Raw genomic sequence first — 16,343 nt, 5'->3', positions numbered from 1 at the left:
GCAAAAGAAAAACACAGGAATATGTATCAAAAAAGTTCAAGTTAAAAAGTTATTATAGGGGCGCCTGGATGGCTCAGTGTGTTAAAGCCTCTGCCTTCGGCTCAGGTCATGATCTCAGGGTCCTGGGATGGAGCCCCGCATCCGGCTCTCTGCTCCGCAGGGAGCCTGCTTCCTCCTCTCTCTCTGCCTGCCTCTCTGCCTGCTTGTGATTTCTCTCTGTCAAATAAATAAAATATTTTAAAAAAGTTATTATAGAATTTGTTGTACTGAACATCTCACTGTGATGGTAAATAGGTTAAAATTATAAAAATAATTGAAAAAATGAGAATAGTGGGAATGAATTAAAAATAAAAGTTGTATCTATGAAGTAGTGGTGGTTGTCCTCTTGTTTTTGTTTTGTTTTGTGTTGTTTTGGCTGGCTTTCCTGGGGAGGGGCCTGCCGCGTGCTTTTTCAGGCTGTCTTGTTAGAGTTGATTCCTCCTGTCCCCTATCAAGGGGCTGGGCTCTAAGGAAACTGGTTTTTCAGGCTTTTGCTCTCTGGAGGTTTTGTTTTCTGTTTTGTTGTTGTTGTTGTTTGTTTGTTTGTTTGTTTTTCTCCCCTTGGCATCTTTTGGTGGTTCTTTGGCGGTTTAGAGGAAAGCAAACTGACCCAGACCTCCATCTCAGAGAGAAGCCTCAGTCTGTTCCCCTGTGGATGCTCCAGAGCACATAAACTCCCCCTCTGTTGTCAGCAAAGCATGTCCCCAGTCACAGTCTCAGGGTCACAGGAGCTCCTGATTGTACCTCAGTGTTACCAAAACTATGAGAAGTACTAGTCCAGAGAGCTAGCTTCCAGCAGCTGCCTCTGCCATGACTGGGCAGGTCCAGACCACCAGAGAGGTCCCAACCAGAGAGAGCACACTGAGATTTTCATGCTGGACTGGGCTGGGAATGTTCAGACTCTTCAGATCCTAGGAAGTACCAGCTAGGGCCTGCACCAACCTCTCTCAGGGGAGGGTGAGGAGCATGACTCAGACCCCAGTAGTTCAGTGCCTGTGCGGAGTGCAAAAGGCTGTGGTTTTAGAGAGCGCTGAATGGTGTCCACACCAGACTCTCTCATGCACACTGGCGGCTCAGGAACCAATGCCTAACTTCTTTGCCGCACTTTCTCTGGCTCAGCGCCAGCAGTGTCCTTCCTGGGTTTGTGGACTTATGCCCCTGTCCCTAACCACCAGATTCCACCAATTTCACCTTAAAATCTTTTGCTCTTTTTGAGTGAAAACCTGAATCCAGGTTAATGCTGGTCCCCAATCACAGGGCACTCTAGTATTGGGGTATTACCTTCCATTGTCACTTCTGGTGGCTCCCTCTCCCTTTTGTTTATCTTCCAAAATCAGTCTGATGTTCCCACTCTGCTTTACCTGCCCACTGGCATCTTCTACCCATAGAGATCCAGAAGTGTATAATTCTGATCTCAGGCTGATTTCAGAGTTCTTTGGTAGATAATCAGCTCACTTTATGGGACTGGTTGAAACAGCACCTCTACCATCTTGCCTCCCCCCCAACATCAGGCACACTTAACACATAACTTGCAGTTCTTGGGTTTAATAACTTTATATTCAATTGAAGATTTACAAATAAGCAACTTAGTTCTTAATGTGACAATAACAAGCCAGAAAATTAAAATGCAGCATTCTATCATTCAACATTCTACTCTTCCATTATTCAAGATTTAATTAATCCTAATTGAAAAACAAATTGATCAAGGATTCTACATTATATTGCATTATGTAATTTAAATTGTATACCAAAATATTTAAAAATTAAAATATGAGTTTTAATGAAAAATTATATCTTACTGTTTTCTGAGATGCAGAGTGTATGGCTTTTCATCAATTATAATGATATAAATCACCTAAAATAAACAAATAAAGATGACTTAGTAAATCAGAAATATATAAACTGATACTTTTCTCTCATGTTAACAAAAAGACTCACTTGGAGGGGGGGGTCTGGGTTCAAGATAACAACACAAGAAAATCTTGAACTCATACCTCCCCATGGATACAACCAATATATAACTACATATGTAGTAATTTACTCTGAAGAAAAATGGAAAACTGGATGAATAGGGACTCTACAGGAGAAAACAAAAAGGACAGCATTGCAATGGTCAGGAGAGGCAGAGATACAATCTTGCCAAAAACAAAACAAAACAAAACAAAAACAAACAAAAAACACTCCAGAAGGGTGATACATAATTGGGAAGGAAGACAAAGATTTTCCTAAGGAGTCAGAGGTTTGTGCTACACAGTAGACACCTCAAAATGTTAGACCCTACATAAGAGACTGAGCCCCCAAAATACCAGGCTTTGAAAACCAATAGAGATTACATCCAGGAAAACCTCAGAACTGTAGAGCATGGAGAACCCACTGTTAAATAGAGCACATGCAGGACTGCCGACCCTGGGACCGAGAGCAAAATCACTAATTTGAAAATCATCTAGACCATATGTAAAGGTGACCCATTTACTAAACTTAAAGTACCTACCAGAGAAGTAGTAAACCACTGGAACTTTCTCTGGGGAGAGAGAAGCTGGGGGTGCCATAGCAAGAATATCATCCTACTTTGCTAATGTCAGTGTTGGTGGACCTCATCTTGGAACTATCTCTCTAACTTGCTAGAGCTTTTGGGCACACCCAACTAAGAATACTGTCCATGTTATGGCAGCATAGCTCTTTTTACAGTCAGGCCAGACACCACCCCCCACCCACCCAGGGCCTCAGTGCAGCTCTGTGATGTATCTGGCTGGCATGGGTGCCAGCTCTGCCAACCCCTGTGCGACAGATGAGTGTTCACAGCTTCTATAGTGATCAAACTGGAGGATGTAACTCTAATGGTCAGAGGAGACTGTGTTTTTAGGCTCCTTGTGACAACAACAAAAGGCTGATCCTTTAAGACTGGGAGAGGTAGTTGCTTTGCCTAATACATAAAAACAAATACAGAAAATCAGAAAATTGAAGAGATAGGAGAATATGTTCCAAATAAAAGACAAAACATCAGAAAGTCATTAATGAAATGCAAATGCACAATCAACCTGATAAAGAGTTAAAAGTAACAGTCATATAGATGTTCACCAAACTTGGAAGAATGTAATGAGCACTGGGATATCCTCAACAAAGAGATAGTAAATATAAGAAAATTCCAAACAGAAGTTAAAGAGCTAAAGAATACTATAACTGAAATGAAAAATATACTAGTGGGGTTCAACAGCACTGAATGAAGCCGAAGACTGGATCATTGAGCTGAAAAGCAAAGCAAGAGAATTCACCCAGAGAGAGCAGTGGAAAAAAGAAGAATTTTAAGAATGAAGATAAATAAGAAACCATTGGTACAACATCAAGTGGAATAATACTTAGATTATAGTGATCCCAGAAGGAGCAGAGAGACAGAGAAAGGGCCGGAAAAATTATTTGAAGAATTAGTGACTGAAATAGTCCCTAAAATGAGGAAGGAAACAGATATACAGGTCCAGGAAGCCTAGACAGTCCTAAATAAAATAAATTCAAACAGATCCACACCAAGATATATTACAATTAAAATGGTCAAATTTAAAGATAAAGAGATTTTTTTTTAAACCAGCAAAAGAAGCACAACTTACTACATGCAAGGAGAGCTCATAAGTCTTTCAGTAGAAACTATATAAGCCAGAAGAGAGTGATATGACATATTCAAGTGTCTGAATGGAAAAAATTTCCAACCAATAATTCTCTTCCTGGAAAGGCCATTATTCCGAATCGAATAAGAGATTAAGATTTCAAGTTAGGCAAAACCTAAAGGAGTTATCACCACTAAACTGGGCTTAAAAGAAATGTTAGAAAGACTTCTCTAAACTGAAAAGAAATAACACCAATTAATAACAGGAAAACATATAAAATTAAAAAGGATCACTAGAAAAGGTAAACACATAGTGAAGGTAGTGGCTCAATCACTTATAAAGCAAGTATGAAGGTTAAAAGACAGAAATAATAAAATTAGCTAAAACTACAAGAATTAGTTGGAGGGTAATAAAAAGACGCAACATGTGACAAGAATATAACACATGAGAGAAGGAGAAAACTAAAGTTTTGGAATGTGTTCCAATTTAAGTTGCTGTCAACTCAAAACATAAAATAGGAAGTTATATGTAAACCTCACAATAATCACAAATACATAAAAAAAGTAAACTACACAAAAGTAAAATGAGAAATTTAAACATAGCACTAACAAAAGATATCAAACCATAAGAGAGGAAGAAAAGAATAGAGAAGAACTACAAAAATGGCCAAAAAACAATTAGCAAAATGGCAATAACTACATGCCTATCAATAATTACTTTAAATGTAAATCAACTCTACAATCAAAAGGCATAAGGTGGCTGAATGGATTAAAAAAACAAGACCTATCCATGTTCTACCCACATGAGATGAATTCCAGAAGAAAGGACACACACAACCTGAAATCGAAGGGATGGAAAAAGATAGTTCATGAGATAGAAACAAAAAAGCTGGCATAACATATTCATAACCAACAAAATAGAATTTAAAATAAAGACTGTGGGTGTCTGCGTGGCTCAGTGGGTTAAGCCTCTGCCATTGGCTCAGGTCATGATCCCAGGGTCCTAGGACCGAGTCCCGCTTCGGGCTCTCTGCTCAGCAGGGAGCCTGCTTCTCTGTCTCTCTCTGCCTGCCTCTCTGCCTACTTGTGATCTCTGTCTGTCAAATAAATAAATAAAATCTTTTTAAAAAAAGATTGTAATAATAGGTAAAGATATTACATAATGATAAAGGGGTCAATTTAATATGAAGGTATAACATTTATCAGTACATATGCACCCAACACAGGAGAACCAAGATACATAAAGCAAATATCAATGTATCTAAACAGAGAAATTAAAAGTTATATGGGGGCCTGGGTGGCTCAGTGAGTCAGTCAGTTGAACATTTGACTCTTGATTTCAGTTCAGGTCATGATCTCAGGGTCTTGAGTTTGAGCCCTGTGTCAGTCTCCGTGCCTGTTTGAGCCTGTTTGGGATCCTCCCTCTCTCTCCCCCTCTGCCCCTCTCCCCAGTCCCATGCTGTCTCTCACCCTCCCCCCAAAAAGGCTATATAAAATAGTAGGAGATTTAACCCCAATAGATCAACCAGATAGAAATTCAACGAGGAAACACTGGTCTTAAAAAATATTAAGCCAGATGGATTTAAAAGTTCTACACAGAGTATTCTATACCAAAACAAAAGAATGTGCATTCTTCTCAGATGTACATAAAACACTTTCTAGGACAGATCACACATTATACCACAAAACAGGACTCAAAAATCAAGAATACTGAAACCGTATCAAGCACCTCCTCCACACACAATGGTATAAAATAAATCAATCTCTATCTCTGGCATATGGCCCCATTTGGAGTCTCCAAACCCAGCAGATGCCTGCAGCACATTCCCGCACTGCTCCTCCTGGTGGATGAAGGCGGGGGGGAGGGGAAGGTCTCCCCGGATCTGCCACTTGAGGTGTCCCTGCTTGAAGACTAGTGACCTGTGCCTCAGATTATGGTTTATGGCAACCCCGAGCTGAGAGCCCTCTCCTCAGCTCTGTCTCTGCAGCCGGCTTCCTTGCTCCAATACCTGGGAGCTCTGCCACAGTCAGGCACTCCTAGTATTTCTGTGATCCCTGAGGGTCCTGACATTACAGTGCCCCAGTGAGGATTCCATCCTCCCTGCTTAGCCTCTGGAGCGATGTCCCTCTGTAGAGCAGACTTCTGAAGGTTCCGATTTTGTGCTCTGCTTCTCTATCACTTGCCAGGAGCCAACCCCTCCCCCAGCAGTCTGTCTTCCAATGTATCACCTCAGATTCACTTCTCCACATGTCCTACCTTCCAGAAAGTGATTATTTTCTGTTCATAGAATTGCTGCTATTCTTTTCGATCTCCTGTTGGGTTTGCAGGTGTTCCAAATGGTTTGATAACTATACTAGCTGAATTCCTGGTACCTGATGATATTTAGGTCTCCTACTGGTCCACCATCTTGCTCCTCCCACTCTGGGTCATGCTTTCTTACCCAGTCTGAAACACTGTGCCTTTTCATGGGAGCATTCAGCCCATTTACACTCAGAGTAATTATTGAAATGTATGAATTTATTGCTATTGTACTGCCTGTAAAGTCTCTGTTTCTATAGATTGTCTCTGTTACTTTCTGGATTATACCACTCTTGGGGGTCTCTCTTTGCTTACAGAATCCCCATTAATATTTCTTCCAGGGCTGGCTTAGTGGTCACTATTCTTTTAGTTTCTGCCTGTCCTGAAAGCTCTTTATCTCTCTATCCATTCTGAATGACAGCCTTCCTGGATAAAGTATTCTTGACTGCATGTTCTTTTCATTTAGTACCCTGAATATGTCTTGCCAGTCTTTTCTGGCTTGCCAGGTTTCTGTGGACAGGTCTGATGTTTTTCTGATGTTCCTCCCTCCATATGTAAGGAACATCCTCTCCCTGGCTATTCTCAGGATAGTTTCTTTGGCTGTAAAATTTGCAAGCTTCACTATTACATGTCAGGGTGTTCATATATTTTTATTGATTTTGAGAGGAGTCCTCTCTGCCTGTTGGACTAAAATACTTGTTTCTTTCCCCACATTAGGGAAGTTCTCAGCTATATTTTGCTCAAATCTACCTTCTAGCCACCACCCTCCACCCTCTAAGGGATCCCAATAATTCTGACATTGGAATGTTTCATGGCATTATTAATCCCTCCAGTTCTTTTTTCAAGTGTTACTACCAGCTTATCTCTGTTTTCCTGTATCCAGTTTGGACAGTATCTCATTCACAGCATTTTTGGTAAAACTTGTACATAGATAAAATTGAATAGAGTTTAAAAAAAAAAGGACTAAAATAAATCATGTATCTGTAAAAAAATATAGGTGTGAAACAATACAAGTTAAGCTGATATAATAAACATCTAGTTGAAGTGAGAAGGTTAAAAAAAACAGAGAAAAAGCAAAAGAAAAAAAAAGAGAATTTTATCTGAAAAATAAACAAGTTGTGAGACCACACCTGAAACTCAATATAAATTTTCCCCTGGCATTGGGATTTTATAGTCTTATGGGATCCATAAGGATTGTCGTCTACCTGTTCTTCTAGCTTGTTTTCTGGGGGGAGGGGCCTGCAGTGCTGTTTCTCAGGTAACGCCACCTATATGGAATTGCCCCACCCCCTGTCAGGGGGATGGGTTCAGTAAAACCAGTCCTATTTGTAGCTTTTGCCCCCTACCAGGACAGCTTAAACTTAATATATATATCTATAAGCCACTTGTCTTCTGCCATTTATGATTTCAATTCCTGCTTCAAAGTATAGCCTTGATTAAGGTCTAACATAATCTAACTTACATTAATTACAAAAGGGAAAAAAAGGAAAAAGCAGTCCCTGGTACTGAATAGTTGATTTGGTCCTATCAGCTAGCCTTGATGTTCTATTGTTGAACATAAACATATTCATAAAACATCAACATCACATACAGCCACAGTGAGACAATAATGGGCCAAGACAAAAACAAGGCAATTTCACAATTGTGTCTAAATATGAATCAAATATAAACGTCTTCCAAGCCAGAAAAAATGGCGAAGTATGCCTTTATTGAGCTATTGAGGAGATATTGTTTCTTAATAATTATAGCTTTAGGATTATTTACCCTTTCCTTCTCCTAGATAAGATTTATTAAGATACACAATCACAGACTTACCTTTACTTCCTGGACTCCATCCACACCAGAGCAAAGGCCTGCTTCCTAAAACCTCTCCCAAATCTCTTAAGCCTAAATCTTATAATGCCTTTCTAACACCTCACTGAGATTCCCCTATTGGTCCTTCTGGTCTGTGTTCTCTCTACTGCAATGACTAGTAAACCTAACTTGTTTGTCTACAGGTGTGTTCACAATGGTCTTTTGCAGGAAGATATTGACAGAAGGAAATAAACCCACTCTAACTACTCTCCTCAACTGAAGACATTCTTCCCAGTGTTATTCACAAACATACTTAGATAAACTTTTGAAGGTTGGACACCTTCTGCATAAGGCCTGTAATAGCCCCAAATCTAAGCCATTGCTTTAGTGGAATGTATGGTTGTCATGACATACCAAAAGTCAATGAAAAAAAAAAGAATCTTTTATATGCCTAATAAAAATGTTTTAAAAAGATGATAAAGTATTAAAGGAAGAAAACAAGAAAACAAGAGAGATAAAGGAGGTCTACCATCAGAAACCAAAGCATATTAGGATGCTCTACCAGAGGGAAAAACAGCTTATGGAATTCCATATATAGAACACAAAAAATGTAGACAGGTACTGAACACATTGTGTAAAATTATTTTCTGCAATATCACCTTATGCTTTGTGAGGGGCATTTGAAGCAAATAGTTTGAAGGTTTTGGTTTGTTTCTTTGTAAAGATTTTATTTTTCTGACAGAGAGATAGAGATCACAAGTAAGCAGAGCGACAGGCAGAGGGAAAGGGAGAAGCAGGCTCTCCACTGAGCAGGGAGCCTGATGCAGCAGTCAATCCCAGGACCCTCAGATCATGACCTGAACCAAAGGCAGCCACTGACCTGACTGAGACACCCAGGCATCCCAACAGTTTGAACTTTAAAGTGATCATGCAGGGGTACCTGGGTAACTCAGTGGTTAACCATCTACCTCTTAATTTCAGCTCATGTCATCATCTCAGGATCCTGGGATCCAGCCCCTGTCTGGCTCCTCGCTCTGTGCAGAGTCTGCTTGGGATTCTCTCTCTCTACTTCTGCCCCTCCCCCTATTCATACTCTATCTCTCTCCAAAATAAATAAATTCTTTAAAAAAATTTTTTAGGGGCGCCTGGGTTGCTTAGTGGGTAAAAGCCTCTGCCTTGGGCTCAGGTCATGAGCCCAGGATCCTGGGATCAAGCCCCACATTGGGCTCTCTGCTCAGCAGGGAGCCTTCTTCCCCCTCTCTCTGTCTGCCTGCCTCTCTGCCTACTTGTGATCTTTGTCTGTCAAATAAATAAATAAAATCTTTAAAATTTTTTTTAAAAAATTAAGTTGTCATTCAATGGCTATGTACAAACTGAAGTAGATCAGAAAAAAAAACTTCTCATGTAAAAGTTTTTCAACAGAAAACAGTTTACTTGTAATGGAATTGCAGTCATCAAGATTAGATTTCATGTCCTGAAACATAGGTTTGATGCTGTTAACATTTTTAATCTTCTTTTTTAAAAATTCATATATACATATTTGAATACATATCCTATTTCAGAAGGTTAATTTGAGAACTAAATGAGATTAGTATATCAAACTACTCTAAAGAAATTATTTCATTGTGATTTTCAAGTACATTTTCACATACATTTTATTTTTATTATAATTGTTCAATAGTAGAACTTAATCATTATAAGTTCCAATTTTGCGTGTCAAAATAGAGTTAAATGAATTCTTAATTTTTTAACTTACTCTTTTTTCAGAAATTCTTCCTTCAACCAGAAAATTTTTCTCAGAGTTACCGTATATTGACTACAGCCCTTTAACCTCCAGTTTATAATGCAAAACATTATAACTATACTAATTTGAAGTATTTTAGCCAAGAAAATAATCAAAGTGAATGCCTTCAATTTAATCATTTTTTATATAACAAGTAAGCATTCTTTCAACTACTTTTTACATGTATTATTTATTTATTATAATATCATTATAAGAAAGCAAATGTGAATTTTTTTCTTTTCTTCTTCTTCTTCTTTCTTTCTTTGGCCATTACTTCCATGAACCCTTTTGTTTCTGGGTCAAATTTTCCTCAAGACTATTTTTTCTGTCACTTGGTGGCCATTCACAAATGTGTATAAATTACAGGCTGGGCCATTGTTATACATATTTCATACTGATTTTTTCTACTAGTATGATTCCTGAAAAGAGTTTAATATTTATTGGAAGATGTGTACCAGTATGTTGGAAGAGATGGAGAAGTGAGAAAGGCACAGGAGTTAGAAGAAGTGTGGGAAGGGAGGTCTGATCAGAATGTACAAAATAGCACAGGGAAAATACTCTACTTTGCAAGTGACTATAGAGCAGTATGATCTGGCTTAATACAAAAGTAAATAAAAAGAGACTTAAAAATTAAATTATAAAACAAATATTCTTGTCATTTACCTGCTTCTCTGAATCTTCACTCTCATTCGACCTTATCTTCCATGGAACTGTGATATGCAGTAATATTTCTTCAGAATCTGCAGTAGGAAAATTTTTTTTTTTCTTCTAGAAAAGTTCTTTCAATCAAGCATGGGTTCTTAATCCTCAGTATATGGTGGGGTCTCAAAATGTAAGTGAATTTATATAGATGTGCCCACTTTCACTAGATTTTCAGTGGCACACTGAAAATGGCTAAGATCCAAGCAAATAAATAAAAATGAGACATTACAGTTCTATAGGGCCATCTTGTTTGTTTCCAGAACCACATCAGGGCCCGTTTCCTTGGGACTCTGAGGAATAAATTAAGGGCAGTGCTCACACCTCTAGAACCTCTGGCCACAGACGGATTGACCCAGGAAGACTGCCTGCATTTCAGCCACTAGGACCTTCCACTTCTGATGCGGAGCGTGGATGCTTTGGGTAACATCCTCAGTCACGTACTCTAACCTGCGGGAGGGCGAGATGCGGGGGGAAGGCACCAGCAGAGGATCCGGGAGTGGGGGCAGTAGGGGTCCCAGAGAAAATGAAATTGCTCCTCCGAAAGTCTGGCCCTGCATGGAGGCAAAAGGAAAAGGAACTCGAGGCTCCAGTGGTCTTACCCAAGTGGGCATGCAGCCCTCCAAACACAGAGAGCAGTGCAAACAGAAGGAACATGGCTGTCCGGAGCGCTGCCAGCACCTCCGAGGCTGAAGGCCGTTGGGCAGCTCTGAGGCTCGTGGTCAGGAGTACTCAGGAAAGTCTAGCACACTGGCCCATTCGGGCGGGTGAGCATTGTGCTTGCTTTCAGCTCGCGCTGGCTCACCCTTAGAGCTCCAGAGTAGATCAGCGGCTTCCACAGCTCTAAGGAAGGGAAGCACCAGACACAAGCTTATGCCTTTGCATACAACTGATTTGTTCTGGCTAAGGTTATGTTGACTAAACCCTCCAATAGCGACAAAGGGGCAAATGAGCGGGATTTGCTTTTCTGGTGAAGTTCTTGATAATTTTAATTCTCCATACCATGGTTTTCTGCCATATTTTTTATTTGCTGTGATGGAGGAGAGAGGGAAATAGGAATGTTAACCACTCTTGGGAGAAATTTTCTAAATGGTGCTCCTGCTGACTTATCTTTGTGAATAAGGAATAATCAAGAATATTGAACTTGATCTTAGACAAGGCACTCAAAACACTTTTCTTCAACTGTGTGCCTATTCTTTTTTTTTTTTTAAGATTTTATTTATTTATTTGACAGAGAGAGAGATCACAAGTAGGCAGAGAGGCAGGCAGAGAGAGAGGAGGAAGCAGGCTCCCCGCGGAGCAGAGAGCCCGATGTGGGGCTCGATCCCAGGACCCTGAGATCATGACCTGAGCTGAAGGCAGTGGCTTAATCCACTGAGCCACCCAGGCGCCCCTGTGTGCCTATTCTTATAGCATTAAGTTGTAATTAGCTGAAGAGAGGGAAAGGAAACCTAAGTGTTTTGTTAACAGTTACTCTAAGCAGTAGCAGGGAAGCTACGGAGGTGGGAAGAGCAGTAAGGCAAATAGGAAATACGTCTCCAGTGGACAAGAGAATGTCTATGTTTGAGAGAAATCTTAAACCACACATACCCAAAACCTAACTCAACTTCTGCCCACCTCTCATCTATATCTTCTTTTATCCCAGTACAGCCTTTTGCAAGGATGAATTGTGTGAACAGTTGCAACGTTAGACTCCAGTCAGGATTAAAACTTGGACCTGCTGCTAGTACATCTGGGATCCTCAGAAATTCTTTTTAAAATAAGGCAGGCTACTGATCATAGTGACCTAAAATAGGTTAGTGGCAATGAAGGTAAAGGAAAGTTATGTTTGAATGATCCCGATTATCTACATTTTTTCCCACACAATTCACCCAGTGAAGTGTACAATTGAATAATTTTAGGATTTTTCATATAGTCACAGATGTGTGCTATTACCACCCCTCACCCCCAGCTCTTTAGTCCCCTCCTAAACAACCCCAGCCCTACATAATCACTAAACTTTGTCTCTCTAGATGTCCCCGTTCTGGGTATTGCATACCAATGAATAACATACCGGGTTTGTGACTGACTTTATTCACTTAGAATAATGGTTTCAAAGGTTCATGCAATTTATGTCAGGGTTTCCTTCCTTTTTATGGCTGAATAATATTCATTGTGCATAGATCACTATTCATACAACGTTTATCCATTTATCAGTTGGTGGATTGTTGGAAAAGGAATCTCTTGGTCTCTGTGGTGAGGTACTTACACCCGTGAAACAGGAACATCTTCTTTATGATGGAGACTCTTTATGACGGTTCTCATTAGACTCCGGCAAGGGTGAGGGTTCCCTTATCCATGTACAATGCTTTGAGGTATGCAAAAGTGCACTTATCTCAGTAAGAGGGAGATAGGGTGGAAGGCACTGAAGCAAGAAAATCTTACCCATGACTATCCAAGGGTTCTGGGGCTGGCCTTACCTAGCATCATTTCCTCTCAACATCCCAAAGCCTGGAATGTATAAGGCAGGGAACCATGAGTTATTGGAAAGGTGTGGGCTGTGGGTGTCTTCTGAGAAGGGAGCAGCGAGCATGGCCCTGGGCATCAGAGGGTGGGCAGCAGCAGTGAACAATGGAGTGCTTACTGCTTGGGATATATAAGCTTCCCTGGTTCAAAAGAGGCAATGTTGCTTATTTTTTCCTAGAGGATCAAAGCAGGTAGGAGAATCAATAGATGCAAGCTTACATATTTTCAATCCCAGGATTTATTTTTGTAAAATTCAAAACTTCAAGCCATAACAAAAGGAGAGAATAGCAGATTTTTTTTTTCCACACTCAAGAGCAAAGCTGTTAACAGTGAACGTCTTGATAATATTCTTTCTCCAACCTTTGGCTTTTTGACATCATTTGTCACTGTTGTGAAACAAGTATAGAAAAACAAAATACCAAATTTTAGTTGCTAATAAAAGCTATCGAATTTTATGATGCAACTACAGGTGTTGCAAGTAATTAGCATATAGAGCACTGCTTTCAGTATCACAGTCTATGCTTGAGCTCCATGAAATTCTTAAACCCAGCTTTCTTTTTCCTGAATTATCTGTGACAGCCCCAGTAAAGGGAAATACTATAAAGTGGTAGTCACATGCATTTCATTTACACAGTTTTAACAATTCACGTGGATAAAAGGATATCATAAGCAAAGAAACAGAGGAAAATAAAAATATGTGAAGAAATAAATAATAACTATTAGTCTATTTTTATCTTCAGAGGAAGAGTACTTCTGGAAGTCCTCTGTGCATTTCCAACAGGTGTCTCACATACATACACATGTTCAAAACCAAACTCATTGTTCACCCCTCCACGTCAACACCAACACAAACTGGTGCTGACCTAGCTACACAATATGTCATGACTAAAAGGTTTTGTCATCTGTTGTGTCAGAAATGTTTAAGTCTTTGTAGTTCTCTCAAAGTATACCCATCCAGTCCCCTTCAATTGAGTCTACCTCTGTTATATCTCCCCAAACTTTCCTGTTCCTTTCCTCTTACCTGATTCTGCCTCCTCCTGCATTTCTGTGTATTCGTTAGTCTCATAGCTGTTTCATTAGCCTCTGGTTCTTACTGAGTCTGACTGACTTCTTCCCTACTTTATCCCAGTAAAGTTTGTAAAAAGAAAACCATGCCATGCTGAATCATTCCTTTACCACTTCAAAAATACTTTATAGGAAAGATACTTTCTCACAGATGAGAAAACAAACTACTTGCCAGAGCATACCAGGCACTTGTCTTGGCTCACCATTACCTGTGCAGATTTTTCTCTCACAGTGTTCATAAATTTTAATGTAAATTTTAAAATGTACTAAGAACACAAATTTGAAAACAAGCCTGTGTTTACATTTAACTTTGCTTATCTTACTGCTTTATCAATAAACATTATTTAAGCACTTTTTCTTATATTTTATATTCAAACTGTGAATTCATTCTGTTGGTCACCTTGAACATTTATTCCTAAGACCATCTTTACTATCCCTGGTCAGAGGTACCAACCCTTCCCTCCTGGATCATGGCAGTAGTTTCGCCACTAACTAGTTTCTCTACATATACTCTTGTCATTATACGACTATTTTCAACAAACCAGACTTTTATTCATTTTTTAACAAACCAGCCTTTTAAAGTGGAAGTCATAAGCTTGAAACTTTAATTCTCCAGTGATTTCCCCCTTTCACTGAGAAAAAAACACAGGTGGCCCCCAAGACTTCCCACAGTCTACAGGTGTTTACTGTCTGACTTACTACCACAAGCTGCCTGCTAACTCTACTCCAGCTAAACCAACATCACTTTTATTCATCATATATTCCTGACTTATTTTTTCATTGGATCATTCACGTGCTTGGAAAGCTCCTGCCCAGATGTATGCATGCATACCTCTGCCAGCTCTACACCTGTGTCAGAAAGAGTTGATTTACAGCTGGAATGGAAAAGCTCTGTCTTTCTCTCTGGGAAAGCCTGGATGCCTGGTTTCACTTTTTGCCAAGACAATGGCAGTGGGATTTGTAATGGGCTGTTTACAATTCAAAATAAGGAAATCTGAGGCCTTGTGCATGAGGTGTCTCTGTGGTGTCTCTTGCTTGCTTGCCTTCTCTTAGCTGCACTGTACCCTTTACATTTCAATAAAATGTGAGTTGACCCTGGGAAGTCAAGTACCTACTTTCAGACATCTGAACTGGGTAAATAGTTGCACCTCCTCCTCCTCTTTGCTTAAAAATCCCTTGCTGAATAAGGCTCACTCTTTCATTCATACTCAAAACCTCTATCCAGCTCTTTCCTCACCACCAACTCTCCCATTTACCCTTACTGAGAAATAAGACCATTTTATGTGTAGGGCAGTATTTGTAAATGTTTTCTCTGGTGGCAGACGGTAAACAGAGATCCATTGACTTAACTCTCCATCAAAGTAAAGTATGGGGCGCCTGGGTGGCTCAGTGGGTTAAGCCGCTGCCTTCAGCTCAGGTCATGATCTCAGGGTCCTGGGATCGAGTCCCGCATCGGGCTCTCTGCTCAGCAGCGAGCCTGCTTCCCTCTCTCTCTCTCTCTGCCTGCCTCTCTGTCTACTTGTGATCTCTCTCTGTCAAATAAATAAATAAAATCTTAAAAAAAAAAAAAGTAAAGTATGGAGGAATGGCACATTAGTAATTGGATGAACTCTTATTTTCACTCATGGTTGAATTTTTATATTTACTCCCAGTGATATGTCTAATATGTCAAATATTATTATTTATGGATATGTCTCATAAATTTGAATACGTACGTATGTATAGAGATATATATAGAGGTATATCTATATATCTATATAGAAAGAGAGAGAGAGAGAAAGACAGGGAGAATATATAGGTACGTATATTGCATATATACAGATGCCAACCTTATTCCTTCTTTTAGCAAAGAATTATCTTTCTACCCTGGAGGGACAGTTAATTTATCATTTTGCCTGGCATCTAATAGATCCTCAATAAATGTAAATTCCATTCCCCTTCACCAGATATATCAGGCTATGTGTCAAAATTGTAGAGTTCTTAAGAGTTTAACCCTGGAGTCTGGTTGTCTTAAATGAAACTCCAGTTCAACACTCACTGAAACTTACTAAAATTCACAGGGAATTACTTAAATTCTTTATGTCTGTTTCCTCATTTTAGTATGAGAATAACAATAACCATAGAGTCTTAGTGAAGAATAAATATAAACATCAGGAGTTAATCTGTGTATATCTACTAATAGGAATCTCAAGTGTCAGAGAAGGATGCATAATTGCATAATTGCTCATAAATATTTTAAGAATATATTTAAATTTATATTTAATTTAAATATATTTAAATTCTAATTTTAACTTTTTCATTACAATATGTTGCTTAATAAATCTCTAGCTAATCTCTACCTAATATTAGTTAATATTAACATTTCTAAATTAATATAAAACAAAATTATCAAACGCTTTTGGTCTTTGTTTTAGTATATGATATTGATAAATAAGAACCAATATGATGAAATGTGGAATAATAACTTCTTTATAATGAAGTATTGTTAAATTTCTTTTCAAAAACCTTTTCATGAATAACATCATTTTAAATAATTTGACTCTTTCAATTCACCTTTAACT

General features: G+C 39.1%; 1 protein-coding gene across 1 annotated transcript in view; it reads right to left on the bottom strand.

The window, feature by feature from the left end:
• ADAM18 (ADAM metallopeptidase domain 18) overlaps positions 1 to 10,869 on the bottom strand; it is a 175,872-nt gene extending 165,003 nt beyond the window's left edge. Inside the window, exons 1-3 of the mRNA XM_045997442.1 lie at positions 10,815 to 10,869; positions 10,177 to 10,253; positions 1,839 to 1,894 (exon numbers count right to left, since the gene is read on the bottom strand). Of these exons, the coding sequence (XP_045853398.1) occupies positions 1,839 to 1,894; positions 10,177 to 10,253; positions 10,815 to 10,869 (188 nt within the window). The remainder of the gene's footprint in view (positions 1 to 1,838; positions 1,895 to 10,176; positions 10,254 to 10,814) is intronic.
• Positions 10,870 to 16,343: the final 5,474 nt, after the last annotated feature.

Source organism: Meles meles, chromosome 2 (assembly GCF_922984935.1).
Source record: "Meles meles chromosome 2, mMelMel3.1 paternal haplotype, whole genome shotgun sequence".
In the NCBI taxonomy this organism is placed as follows: domain Eukaryota; kingdom Metazoa; phylum Chordata; class Mammalia; order Carnivora; family Mustelidae; genus Meles; species Meles meles.
Note: the sequence above shows the minus strand (reverse complement) of the source record. Positions and strands in the feature narration are given on the sequence as shown.